Raw genomic sequence first — 14,053 nt, forward strand, 5'->3', positions numbered from 1 at the left:
ATCCCAAAAACTTTTATCTATATTCCCTTCCATAATCATTGACCTAGCTTTATTTATAAGAGTTTGATTCATCCTCTCTGCAACACCGTTTAATTGTGGGGTGTAAGGAAGAGTATAAATAATTTCAATACCTTTATCATTACAGAAACTTTGTAATGCTTTAGAGCAGTACTCGCCTCCATTATCGCATTTTAATTTAGATACCCTTGTTCCCGGAAATAAAGAAGTCACTCTTGCTTCGTAATTCTTTAAACAGCTAAATACCTCGTCCTTTTGTTTAATCACAAATACCATAACAAATCTAGAAAAATCATCGACAAATGTCACAAAATATTTACCACCGTTATTTGATGAAGGGGTAATAGGCCCACAAACATCTGCATGGATTAATTCAAGCACCCTACTACTTCTTGTACTCTTCGAATAATACGGAAGACATTTTAATTTAGACCTAATACAAATTTCACACAACTTATCATTATATTTGCGCTCCGCCCTCTATGATCAACAATATGTAGTATGTCTCCTGGAGTGAGTAATAGCACACATTTTTAAATCTGAAACTATTTTACCGACCCAACCCTCTGGTATCCTGTGTAGGTGTCATTACTATCATTCTGTTTTTTGTGTGTGAATAATTAGCACGCGTTGCGTTAATTTCACTATTATCGTACGATTTTTCTTGTTTTGTATGGAATGTCGGGAGAAAATCGACCTACCGATTCTTCTAGCTCTACTGACGCGGATGCTCGTAAGATTTTGCGAATTATGGAGCTTTTACAGAAAGAAAAGGATCGGAGTTCACGTCGTAGTCGTCGACATAAACATGGCCGCCGAGATAGCAGCCGCTCACGAAGCCGTACTAGGCCTCGTCATAGATCCCGCCAGCGATCTCGTTCTCCTCGCTCACTTTCCGCCAAAGATAGTGATCCACCACCACCTGTTGATTGCGAGTTAATGGAAGAAGATTATGAACAGTTGCCTTTACGAAACGAAGATTCATGGGAACGTTCTCCAACTCCAAGTCAAGGTTAGTTGTCTTATACTAGATATACGACAACTTGATTACGTTACTAGATAACGAAATAATTATTGCAACTGTCATGGCGATCTATCATAAAAATGATACGTTCTCGAAGCAAAGAACCTAACCTGTTTGGTTACATGCACACGTTAGTGGCAGCAATCTATACTTTGCAACAAAATTAGTTTGTCATAATACAAACAAACTGTCACTAGATGACAGCAGAAACAATTCCCAGCAAAACATTAAAACTTTATTTTCTTAGGTCCTTCCGACCCGGAAGTTCCCGTTGTGGACGAACCCCCCTTGCTACCGGAAATTTTATCCTTACTGGGGGAAACGAGTACGGAATCCAAATTGGGAGATCCGGTACATTCTGATGTTGCTGTCCGCTGGGAAAAAATCCTTCGGCAAGGGCTAGAAACAGAAGTGAAAAACAAACTATTATCAAAATACGCTCCGATTTCCAACTGTTCGGCAGCCTCACCTCCCAAATTAAATCCGGAGGTAAAAGGAGCAGTTACAGAAGCGGCGTTAAGACGGGATGAACGTCTTGTTGAAAAACAGAAACAACTTTCTATGTTTCGCATTTATAATGTCGTTGTTCTGATTCGGATTATGATGATAGAATGAACTTCATTCTAGCACGATTTTTGGTAACTTTTCCATTCTAACACGATTTTTGGAGGCTTTTTTTGTTTAGGAATTGGTATCCCTGTTATGTGTGACAGCCAACAAAACGTCAGCACAAGAGTACGCTTTATACTTTGTATGCTCGTGTTCTGTGGTAAAGTTAAAGTTGGTTACTTTTTTTCACACTAATATCAATGTTTATTCATTAAACAAAGCTCATATTTAAGGAAAAATGCACACGCATTACGATTTATTATTAAATTACACCAATAAAGTCATTAAACAAGTTTGCATAAACGATTTCTTAAAAATGTGCTAAAATGAAATTATCTAACCTCAACCTAACTTTCGTTCTTAAAAGAACAATTGTTATAAATTTTAACAGTCACCGTGGAATGTTCACCTGCATTTATAGTAATTCCGGGGACATTTTGTAACGAGTTAACAGTGGTGGATTCGAGGGTGGATTGTTCTCCGCTAGTAACAGTACATGGTTTCGTGGAGGGTCCAGCTTGTTTGGATTGAGTAGTCGAAACCGAAAGTAACTCTGCGACTTCAATTCTTTTTTTTTTAGATTGATCAACGTAACCCTCTGCTGTTGAGGAACTTTTCCACCCACCATGTTGCTTCAGTGTCATTATATCTGCACCATTGTTCGCCAAGTGTGATGCTGATGATCGGCGAAAGCAATGCCCGGAATATTCATCGCAGTTCCGCAACTTGAGATATCTTGCAATAATTCGGGGCATCTCGCCTATTTTGTTCAAACCAATTGGTTGCACCGTGCAACGTCCTTGTCGATAAAATATGAAAAACCGTTTGTGGGTTATATGTACAGGTCTTAAGCAAGCATACTCCTTGATTAAGCCTATCCACATTGCATTTGTAATTGCAAATAGCCTTGGACGTTTAGTTTTGGTTTTTGGTACCGTCACAAAAATTGAATCGGACTTGTAGTCTATATCATCCGTAAGCAAATTTTTTAGTTCCTCCCGCCTGCATGCTCCGGAATAACCAATTATTAGAATTACCTATAAATGTATCAGTGTGTAATTGTTGATTGAAAATTAATAAAATTACCTTCGCTGCCAAATACTCTGTGTTGGGTGCTTCATTAATGAATCTTTCTAATTCAGGATATTGTAATATTTTAAACTTCTTTGCCTCATATCCAACTGATTTTCGTCTTAATAATGCCTGCAGTTTCATAAATTTAGAAATATCAATATTCTCTCGAACATTCAACATAGATCGGAGCATCGAGTAATTCTTCCACAACGTAGAACTTTTGTAGCTCTTGCTCATTATTGTAAAGAATGCTAACAAAACATTTTCGCGTATCACTGTCACGTTTTGTGCGCCACACCAATCTTTAAATTTTAGGTATTCTTTTTCATACTCTCCTTTTGATTTTGTCGGTAACAGATTATCGACCGCTTCTTCGGCTATTAAGTGTAGTTCTGGCGGAGTAGATGAAAAGGTTGTCTCAGACATTGCAAATTTTACCTTCGTGTATCTATTTTCAGGCGCAATAACGAAAAATGTTAAAATTTAGAGAGACTAATTTAAACATTTGAAAGATGTACGCAGTGCTGCCAACTTTATTTTGACGCGGCAATATTTCTATTTTAAACTAAATACATACTTTTTTATAAATAATAATTAAGGGCTCAACATAGAAAATAGTATAAAACGTTCGTTGCAGAAGGCCTTCTATCACTCGTTCATTCGAACCTTCGCCGCTGCGCGGCTCAGGTTCGAAACTTGAACTCGTGCTAGAATAGGCCGCCTTCTGCAACTTATGTTTTAATATACTATTCTGCCTGCTTGTCAGCCATGGGAAAATTATTAATGATTTTCCTTGGAAAATCAGAACAAACTGAGGAGAGTCGGAAGGTGTTAGAAGTCGCTGGAGATACTGCAAGATTGATAGCGGACTTACAATTTGCAGAGTCTCAATCACGGAGGATTTTAGTGGGCTCGGGATTAAATACAAAATTCAAAGCAACAATCGACGATTCGCCTACAGACGAATGGTTGTTCGGAGGAGACTTAACAGAACGGATAAGGACTGCGAAGTCGCTGGAACGGTCTTCTTCCGATCTAAAGAAGACAATTACAAAAAAGGCTCCAGAAAATTTTTTAAACTCGCAGCGTCCGTCCACAGCAAAACGTCCTCAAAAATTCCACCAGAAGTTGGACGGACGAGTCTTGCCACATCAGAGGAGCAACCACCACCAGACATTTCGTCACAAGTACCAGCGTCAGTCGGAGAAACCACACACAAGCTCTTGGACGCAAGCATCTCGTCAGCAAAGACGACAATAACCTCAAATATATCTGAGGTGAGTAGGCATGGTGGTAGATTATCACGATTTTATATCCAGTGGAGGAAAGTTACCAACGACCCAGTTGTTCTTACGTGGATCAAAGGTTATCGCATTCCATTCACTAGGACAGTTAAACAATTATCACTTCCTCCACCCTCAAACTGGTCTGCAAAAGACCGAGACGAGGTTTTCCAGGTTATTTCTGACATGCTTGGAAATGGGGTTATTCAAAAATGTAAGCCCAGTGCTGGGCAATACATATCCCCAATTTTTCTGGTTGAAAAACCTGGTGGTAAAAAACGATTTATTTTGAACCTTAAAAAACTAAATACTTTCATAGATACCGAGCACTTTAAGATGGAGGATAGAAATACGGCCATTAAGTTACTTAAGCCATCTTGTTTCATGGGATCAATTGATTTAAAAGATGCCTATTTTTTGGTTTCAATTCACCCTTCTCATAGAAAATATCTAAGATTTCAAGTAGAAAACGAATTGTATGAGTTCACATGCTTGCCGAATGGGCTTTGTACCGCCCCACTTGTATTCACAAAAATTATAAAACCAGTACTAGCAAATCTGCGATCAAAAGGGTTCATGTCGGTTGCTTATTTAGATGATTTCCTCTTATTCGGTGACACTAAAGTCGATTGCCATAAAAATATTATTGCAACAGTAACATTACTACAAGAGCTAGGGTTTGTAGTTAATCTACAAAAAAGTGAACTTGATCCGAAACAAAGGTGTAAGTTTTTAGGATTCTATTTTAACTCTATAAATATGTGCATTGAATTACCAGAGGACAAGGGCACAAAAATCAGAACTTGCATTGGTTCCTTACCACATACTTGTAAAATTAGAACATTTGCACGTTTATTGGGTCTTATAACATCAGCATGTCCAGCAGTCCCTTATGGATGGTTATATACGAAAAATTTAGAACGAGCCAAGTTCTTAGCTCTACGTCAGAATAATAATAATTATGACGCGGCCATGCAGATTTCTGCAGATGCGCTTAAAGACTTATCATGGTGGAAACACCATGCTCATCGAGCTAAACAAACTATAAAACCCAAGCAATATTGTTTAGAAATTTTCACAGATGCATCAAAAACAGGGTGGGGTGCAGTTTGCAACCACCAAAAAACACATGGGTTTTGGAGTATCACAGAACAGCTTTGGCATATCAATCAACTTGAATTATTGGCTGCTTTTTTGGGACTAAAATGTTTTGCCAAAAACTTACACCATTGTTCTATTCTATTAAGAATAGACAATACTACTGCAATTGCCTATATAAATCGCATGGGAGGGGTTCAATTTAAAACTCTAAATAGTTTGGCTCGCCAAATTTGGCAATGGTGTGAGCGCCGAGACATATTCATATTTGCATCATATATTGAGTCAAAGGAAAACGTTGAGGCTGATACTGAATCGCGTCGCTTAAAACCAGAAACTGAGTGGCAATTGTCGAAAAAAGCGTTCACAACAATAGTGCTTCACTTTGGAGAACCAGATATTGATTTGTTCGCCAACAGAATTACTACAAAGTGTAAGAAATATGTATCGTGGATACGAGACCCAGATGCAATAGCAGTAGATGCATTTACTTTGTCATGGCAGGGATTGCGATTTTATGCATTTCCTCCTTTTATTTTGGTTTTACGGGTATTACAAAAAGTTATAGCAGACAAGGCTGAGGGTATAGTAGTGGTACCACATTGGCCAACACAAGCCTGGTTTCCATTGTTTACTTCATTGTTAGTACAAGAACCAATTGTTTTTACCCCAGATCCTAACTTGTTATTTTCTCAAAACAGACCTCGACACCCACTTTGGAAGCGTCTTTCCCTGGTGGCAGGACTATTATCGTACAGGCCTTCACTTGTCAAGGATTGCCAAGTTCTTCAATTGAAATAATGGTTGCATCAATTTCAAAAGCCACAATGAAGCAATATACCTGTGGATTAAAACGTTGGTGGTTATACTGCCAAAAGTTAAACCTAGACCTGTACGATGCAAATGTTAATACCATATTAAGTTTTCTAACAGAAGAATTTAATAAAGGAGCCTCATACGCAACATTAAATACGCTGCGTTCATCTTTGGCGTTTATAATACCAACAAATCTTGCTCTAGATACTAAGATCAAACGTTTTTTCAGAGGAGTCCAAATGCTAAGACCAAGCGCTCCAAAGTATGATTATACTTGGGACCCAGGCGAAGTTCTAACGTTTTTGGAAAATTGTGATAGCGCAAATATATCTTTCACTTTGTTATCAAAGAAACTAGCAACTCTATTAGCATTAGCTACAGCTCATCGGGTACAAACATTATCTTTAATCGATATTCGAAATATACATAAAATACCCGATGGGACAGCAATACAAATTAAAATACCAGATCGAATAAAAACCTCACGTAAAAATGGAATGCAACCTCTTTTGTCTTTGCCCTTTTTAACAGACAGGCCTGAAATATGTGTGGCAACCACATTGGAGATCTATCTCACAAGAACCAGTTCACGTAGACCAAAAAATTGCCATAAATTATTTATCACCCTAAAACGGCCTCATACTGAAGTCACTTCTCAGACATTGAGCAGATGGATTAAGCAAACTTTAACCCAGAGTGGCATTAATACTGAAATTTTCTCTGCTCATTCCACTAGGCATGCAAGCACTTCGGCAGCTTGCAGAAACGGTCTAAACCTGGATGAGATACGACGAACAGCAGGTTGGTCCAAGAATTCCGATACGTTTGCAAAATATTACAATAGACCACTGCATTCACAAAATTCATTGTTTCATGCCTTATTTTAGGAAATAAGTGCATTATTTTCACTAATGTTTGTAACAACATACTGTTCTTTAACATACAGGTATACTTATAGTTATTAAGCAAATATATTATTGTGTTAATAGGTTAAAAAAGTAGAATAGTAACTTTTATATCTACTTCTGGAAATAAATCAGTTCTATTTGTAGTTTGTCGCAACTCTTTAAACATCTACATATTGTTGATCATAGAGGGCGGAGCGCAAATATAATTATAAGATCAAACGAACTTACCTAAGTGATGTTCGATCTTAATTATATGAAGCGCTCCGCCCGAGATGATCGGTCCCTCCCAACCCAAGTGTCTACCCCGATCATCTAGTTGCGACAAAAAAGGAGCTTTCAAAAGAATGATAGTAATGACACCTACACAGGATACCAGAGGGTTGGGTCGGTAAAATAGTTTCAGATTTAAAAATGTGTGCTATTACTCACTCCAGGAGACATACTACATATTGTTGATCATCTCGGGCGGAGCGCTTCATATAATTAAGATCGAACATCACTTAGGTAAGTTCGTTTGATCTTATAATTATTTTCCTTAACGAAATCTAAACCATGAACTAAATTGAAATCTTTAATTTTTGTCAAAGAATAATAATTCAAATGACCATACCTTTTATGCCAAAGTTCCTTATCTAAACTTACAGCTAAATTTACACCCTTTGTTTGTTCAGTTAAGCAAAAAACTACTTTGTACAGGTTACCTTCACGTTTTCCTTCTACGTAAATTTTCTTATTCCTTTTAATTGTAATTTTACCATTATTACATACTACTTTGTATCCTGCCTTTTCGATTGTCGATACAGATAATAAGTTTACTCTTAAACCTGGAACACACATTACATTTTTTAGAGTAATTTTTACCTCACGTATTCCAACGATACTTATAACATCTACGTCTCCTACACAGGTTGCTTCCATTGCTTTCCCTTTTTCTGCCAATTGGATTAGTTTTGGTTCCTCAAAGTTGTGTCTGTTTGTTCGAAAGCCCTCCTGGTTGATGTAATGATGTGTAGCTCCGGCTCCGGAGTCAACGTACCACTCACATTCTCTCGGCTTCGATTCATCAGCTGTTGCACAGAACGCTACGTCATCGTCATTATCCCTCGTGGAATCACTTGCACTTCTGCGGTCCTCAAACGCATAATTTGCTACTGTAGTTCTTCTTTCCCTTTTATTTTGGGGGCATTGTGTAGATTTGTGGCCTAGCTTATTGCAAGAAAAGCACTTTACGCCGCACAAATTTTTTACATGTCCTAATTTCCCGCATTTATAGCATTTAACAGTTTTCCGTACATTAAAAGAAGATGCTACCACAACATTTTTACTCTCACTGTTTTGGTTTTTATTTATATTGAACTCCAATAATATACTTTTAACAAACTCAAGCTTTAACGAATCTTCAGAAAGAGTTCTTATTGCTGTCGCAACGCTATCAAATTCAGGTGGCATCGATAATAACAAAAAGCATGCCATATCCGACTCTTCAAATTTACTACCCAACGATTTTAACTCACGGAAGATTTTATCGCACTTTGTAAAATGCTCTTGTAGACTATGACTAACATCATACTTTAAACGTGTGAGTTCTTCTAACAAATAAAATTTTGAACACGTACCCTTTTTTACGAAAATGTTCTCCAATTTATTCAGCATTTCATAGGCGGTGTCCACTTCTTTAACATACCTACTCCAAATGTGAGTCGGCCTCGGCAATACACTGTATTATGATTTGCATGGCCTTGCCATTTTTCTTCTTCCAATTTGCATCCCTCGCTTCCGCTGAAACTTCCTTTATAGCTTTGCTAACATCCACGCTATTTAACACAGATTGCAGCCTAAACTTCCAATTATCGAAGCCATTGCCACAAAACGGAGTAATACCGTATTTACTTTCGTTTCCATTTGCCGCCATTATTACGTTGTACACCTTGACCTCGCCTTGATTTCCTTTTACGTTTTTTTACCGGTAACCTTAATATCTCTTACGTGCTCCACTCCCTATTCCTGGGCCGATAACCAATGTTATCTTTGAAATGGAATAATGCGCAGAGAGTGAAGACAAAGATTTAATAATGAAAAACGAAAATTCATACATTACAAAACAAACGACATTTCTTATTATAGCGACTACATGCTTCATTCGTATATCTAACACTGTTGTCAAATATCCTAAGATCTAACTTGCAGGTTTGCCACATCATCATTATTTAACAGTTTAACAGTCCGTATCTAAGTGGAATTGCAAAGGCGTTTGAAATTTTGTTTATGGTCCATTATGTATTTAACACCAAATATGACGAGCATTTGAGAACCTTCCATGAATTTATGCAAACCCACTACTTTGAAGTAGATTTAAAAAGTGTCGTCTATACTCCAAAGATGGTGGAACTGAGAACCAGGCTTCGTGTGTGAGTTAGCTATTTTTTTTGTAAGTGTACGTCTATATAACCTTTTTTTAAGTACTTGTATTTGCTTTTTATCGTCATGTTTACTTGTTTTATTTGCGCTTCTAGTATTAAGAATGTTGCAGAAACTATTAAACATCTCCGTTTTGTGCATTGCTTTTTTGACGGGCCTAAACTTTTTATGAAATGTTCTTTTGACACATGTGGTCATACATACACGACGTTTAGTGGATATAGAAAACACTTAAAAAAACACGAAGAACATTGTTTAAGAGAATCTCCAATCGCACTTGAAAGTACACAGTTAGTTAACCAATTTCATTCAACTACTATTTTAGAAAACATAGATATTTCTAACACTCTTTTGCACGATGTAACGGTGCCATTGGTGGAAGTTCTAAGTAGTGATGAACAACTCAACAAACAAGACAAGGATATAGAAATTAATAACATTTTTAAAATTTTCTCATTGCAATTATTAAGGATATCTCTCACGAATCCACAAATTGATGCGATTTTTAACAATGTTAGTGAATTGCTTGAAAATAATAATAATAATAATAATAATCATATTTATTCCAAAAAAAATTTTTTTTAGAACCTCATGGCATAGATTCAGCAAAACGCTGCTCTTCCATCTACACCATGACAAAACAGAGAATATTTGTACAGAGCAAAACAGCGAAAGAAAACAAAATTATTCTAGAATAACTACTTACTAAGTATAGTGAAATGATGAATGAACAGATTGAAAGATAAAAGACAATACGAACAGGAATAATCAACTGTAACACGAAATCAAATTAAAGAGTGAAATAAAAGTTTAAACAATTGAAAATGTAAATGTATTTAGTAATTCATTATTACGATGCAATGATACCGATACTCACATTGCTTTTTTAAGTGACCTTAAATTTGAACTTCAAAAATATAACTCTGCTTATAAACGCCATAAACTATTAGAATCGTACAACTATATTAAACCTAAAGAAATTGTTGTAGGTTATAGACCAGAAACGTATTCAATAAACATTCAAATTCTTACATTGAGAAAAATATACCGTGCACATTTCAATACATAGCAATATTAGAAACTATAAAACATATTTTAAAGCAAGGAACTCACTTGATTCATTGGTTAAAAAATATTAGTACGCAGAATAAAAACTTGATGATTTTGAAACAACGAATCCTCTCGGTAGTAAAACTGGCAGTCATAAAATGGGGGCGTATACTTCACGATAAAAAATTTTCCAAATTTCTTTAATAGCCAATTAAATAGTATTTTTTTGTTAGCAATTTTTCATACTTCTGATTTGCATTTGGATGATGTTAACCTTAACACTATATTATATCCCATTGTCAATGATATAAAAATTCTAGAAACTGAAGGAGTCGTTATTGACGGTCTAGATGAACCTGCATTTGGAACTTTAGTATCATTGGCTCACGACAATTTAGCAGGTAACGCATTAAATGGAATGGTCGAGTCCTTTCAAGCGAATTATTATTGCCGTATTTGCTTAACTCATAAAGCTGATATTCTAGAAATGCTATCTGAATCTAATGTTAGTTTTCGCACTTTTCGTCATACTGAATCAATAATTCCACGTGCGTCTAGGGAAAATAATTACTTAGGTATAAAAATAAGAAGTGTTTTAAACGACTTGACTTATTTCAAATTATTTGATTCTTGCTCAGTGGATATCATGCATGATGTTTTAGAAGGGTGTGTCCCCCTTGAAATTAAACTTTTTGTCACTAGCCTCACTGAATCAAAACTAATAACCATAGAAGATTTAAACAACAGAATAAAATTGTACCACTACGGATATTTAAATCAGACGAATAAACCTAGCCCTATTTGTCTAGACAAACCTGGAAATTCAATTGGGCAAAGAGCATCTCAATCGTGGTGTCTCATAAGTTTTTACCCATGATTATAAATGATATAGACTGATCAATTACAATGTAAATGGGAAGTTATGTTATTACTCCTACAAATTATGTTAATATCGTTTTCTCCGCGTATATCTCACGATATGGTAAATGAACTAGAACAATATGTTAAACTGCACCATGAATTATTTAAAAATGCCTTTAATCATCATCTTATCCCCAAACATCACTTCATGATACATTATGGTACAGTTATTCGACGAATGGGACCGTTACTAAATTTATGGTGCATGAGATATGAAGGAAAACACGCTTTATTAAAAAATTTAGTTGTTAAATTCAGAAATTTTAAAAATGTGACCAAAACGCTTGCAAACAAGGTCCAAGAAAGCGCAGTTTTTGAACAGAATTTTAAGTTTAACTTAATACTAGGACCCTCAGTAACTACAAATATTGGAAATTGTACTTAAAAGAACTACTTCATCAAAATATTGATGTTTTTCTAGATGAAATGAGTATTATTGTCCCCAAATGGATTAAATACGGATATCTATATCGGAAAGATTTTGTTATTTGTTCTGGTGTTTACACAGGAAATCTACCAAAATTTGAAAAAATTGTGGATATATTAATAATTGAAGAACATCCTTTTTTTGTAACAAAACAATACCGTACAGTAGAATTTAATGAAAAATTAAAAGCTTTCAAGTTGGTATCGTTGGAAATCAGTCATTATAATGTAATAGATCTAATGTTATTACTTTACAAAGAACCATACAACTTGCATCAAACCATTAACGGAACCGATTTGTATCTGTTGCCTAAACATAGATTTATTTTTTAAACTTCATAAATTCTTTCTGAGAGAAATATGAACTTGCAATATTCTATATAAGTGAAATTACCCTAACGCTTTAATTATGAAAATTAATGTAAAATGAAATTTTTCAATATTGGTATAAAGTTCTCTTTTATAGTCTTGGATTGTTTCATGGTTTCTGCATTAGCATTAAATTGATATTCAATGGCATTAGTAAATTTTAGTTAGCATCAAATGTAGGTTTTTAGTTCTAAATACCAAAAATTTTATAAACGTTTTGTAATAAAAATTATATGTAATTATGTATATATAAATAAATGCAAATGTATACACCAAGTAGTGTGTTTTATTTATAGTAGTACAGTTAAATGATCATCGATTACATATATAACTATTTTGGAAGTAAATCTAATTTTATTGAATTATTTGCTCTGCACAGTTACTTACCTACACGATATTGTGAATAATTTATTTTCAAAGCTAGAAATCTAGAGATAATTAATTATCAGTTTAGTCGAAAAATTACCACTGTTATTATGACGATATTTCACTAAACCATAAAGGTTGTACTCTATGTAGGGATTTTCTTTCATCATAGCAGTGTATATTTAACCACTACTTTTAGAAAAGTGAACTGTATTATGATAATATATACATCGAAAGTATGAAAATAGTAAATCTAACTTATGAACTACCGTGTCTAAATCGAGAGCGGAGTAATATGCAATTAGTACAATTTGCCTCTTTTAAGTTATAATGTTTACATTGAAATAGTGAGAACAAACTCACTTGTCATGGGAAATTAACACTCTATCATTTCGTCGAACGGCAGTGTGGAATTATAACACTAAGTTGGTTGGACCTGTAGACACCGTTTTAAGTAGCGTTGCCAACCGTCCCGCATTCTGCGGGATTTCCCGCATTTTAGGTATTTTGTCCCGCGTCCCGCAGGATACTAAAGCGGGACGCCGTTTGTCCCGCATTTTCTGATTTTCAATTAATTGAAGTAAAAACACGCAGATCTGGCGCACTTGTTGTACTTTATAGAGCCTTTAGTTGTACTCATGCGTGATCTTCTTATATAGTAGGCGGCCCGCGGCGGGTAGGTGGGGTGAGCGTGAGAGTCTGCTCTGTGACTATGTTGTTGTGACTTGTGCTCAGTCAGTTTTCTAAAGTAAAAGATACGTTGTGTTGTGCGCATTGCGTTAAATTTTGTGCGAGTCCATTTTTGTCAAAATTATGGTAAGTTGTTTGGTTTATAACTTCGTTAGTAATTCACTTATACATTTAATTATGTATTGAATTGAGTATTGTGGTTATTATAGATGGATACTTCAGACGCTTACTCCTCTGACGAAGATCAACGTAGTGCGTGTACGACGACCCCCCCTAAACGCAAAAAACGCGTTTGCGTTTATAAGAAAGAATGGGAGAAAGAATTTCCTTGGGTACGGGGGGCCCAAAGTACTGACTGTGGACCATCAACATCCAGCCTATCTGTAGCTCTAAAGGCATTTTGTAAATTTTGTAAGAAAACATTTACTATAAGTCACGGCGGTATTCATGACCTAAAAAGACACTAAAGGGGCTGAACATCTTAGGCACCTAAATAGTGCTAAATCGAATCAAACACTTGCTTCGTTTTTAAAACAAGGGAACACCTTAAACTTAGAAGACGATAAAATAATTGCCGCTGAATTAACCAAGGTTTTCCATTCTGTAAAACATGGACATTCTTACAATTCACTAGACTGTGATTCTAAACTAAGCACTGTTCTATTCCCGGATTCAAAAATAGCAGCTAAGATTAAGCTTGGAAGAACAAAGGCAGGTTCTATTGCTCACAATGTCTTGGGACCAGCTTCAATAGAAACTCATTTAAATCTTTTGAAGAACAATATATTTTTTAGCGTTGCAACTGATGCTTCGAACCATGAAAGTACAAAATTATTTCCTCTCCTTATAAGATATTACGCACCTGGAGAAGGAATAACACAGTGCTTACTAGATTTTTTTGATGATGCTGACGAAACAGCCTCTGGTATTTTCAATAATATAAAGAATAGACTTAATTCGTTAAGTTTAAACCTAAAGAATGT

General features: G+C 35.6%; 3 protein-coding genes across 3 annotated transcripts; 2 read left to right on the plus strand and 1 right to left on the minus strand.

Annotated features, from left to right (window-relative positions):
• Positions 1–563: 563 nt before the first annotated feature.
• On the plus strand, positions 564–1,732 carry LOC116166309. The gene is made up of 2 exons (XM_031481232.1): positions 564–1,030; positions 1,290–1,732. The coding sequence occupies exons 1-2, from the start codon at positions 697–699 to the stop codon at positions 1,655–1,657; spliced, it is 702 nt and encodes a 233-aa protein (XP_031337092.1). The 5' UTR covers positions 564–696; the 3' UTR covers positions 1,658–1,732.
• A 245-nt stretch (positions 1,733–1,977) lies between these two features.
• LOC116166308 lies at positions 1,978–2,946 on the minus strand. Its single transcript, XM_031481231.1, has 2 exons — positions 2,738–2,946; positions 1,978–2,688 (listed from the first exon to the last, which is right to left on the minus strand). The coding sequence occupies exons 1-2, from the start codon at positions 2,915–2,917 to the stop codon at positions 1,999–2,001; spliced, it is 870 nt and encodes a 289-aa protein (XP_031337091.1). The 5' UTR covers positions 2,918–2,946; the 3' UTR covers positions 1,978–1,998.
• A 744-nt stretch (positions 2,947–3,690) lies between these two features.
• LOC116166471 lies at positions 3,691–7,234 on the plus strand. The gene is made up of 2 exons (XM_031481423.1): positions 3,691–4,002; positions 5,808–7,234. The coding sequence occupies exons 1-2, from the start codon at positions 3,691–3,693 to the stop codon at positions 6,807–6,809; spliced, it is 1,314 nt and encodes a 437-aa protein (XP_031337283.1). The 3' UTR covers positions 6,810–7,234.
• Positions 7,235–14,053: the final 6,819 nt, after the last annotated feature.

This window comes from Photinus pyralis, unplaced genomic scaffold (assembly GCF_008802855.1).
Source record: "Photinus pyralis isolate 1611_PpyrPB1 unplaced genomic scaffold, Ppyr1.3 Ppyr1.4_LG3b, whole genome shotgun sequence".
In the NCBI taxonomy this organism is placed as follows: domain Eukaryota; kingdom Metazoa; phylum Arthropoda; class Insecta; order Coleoptera; family Lampyridae; genus Photinus; species Photinus pyralis.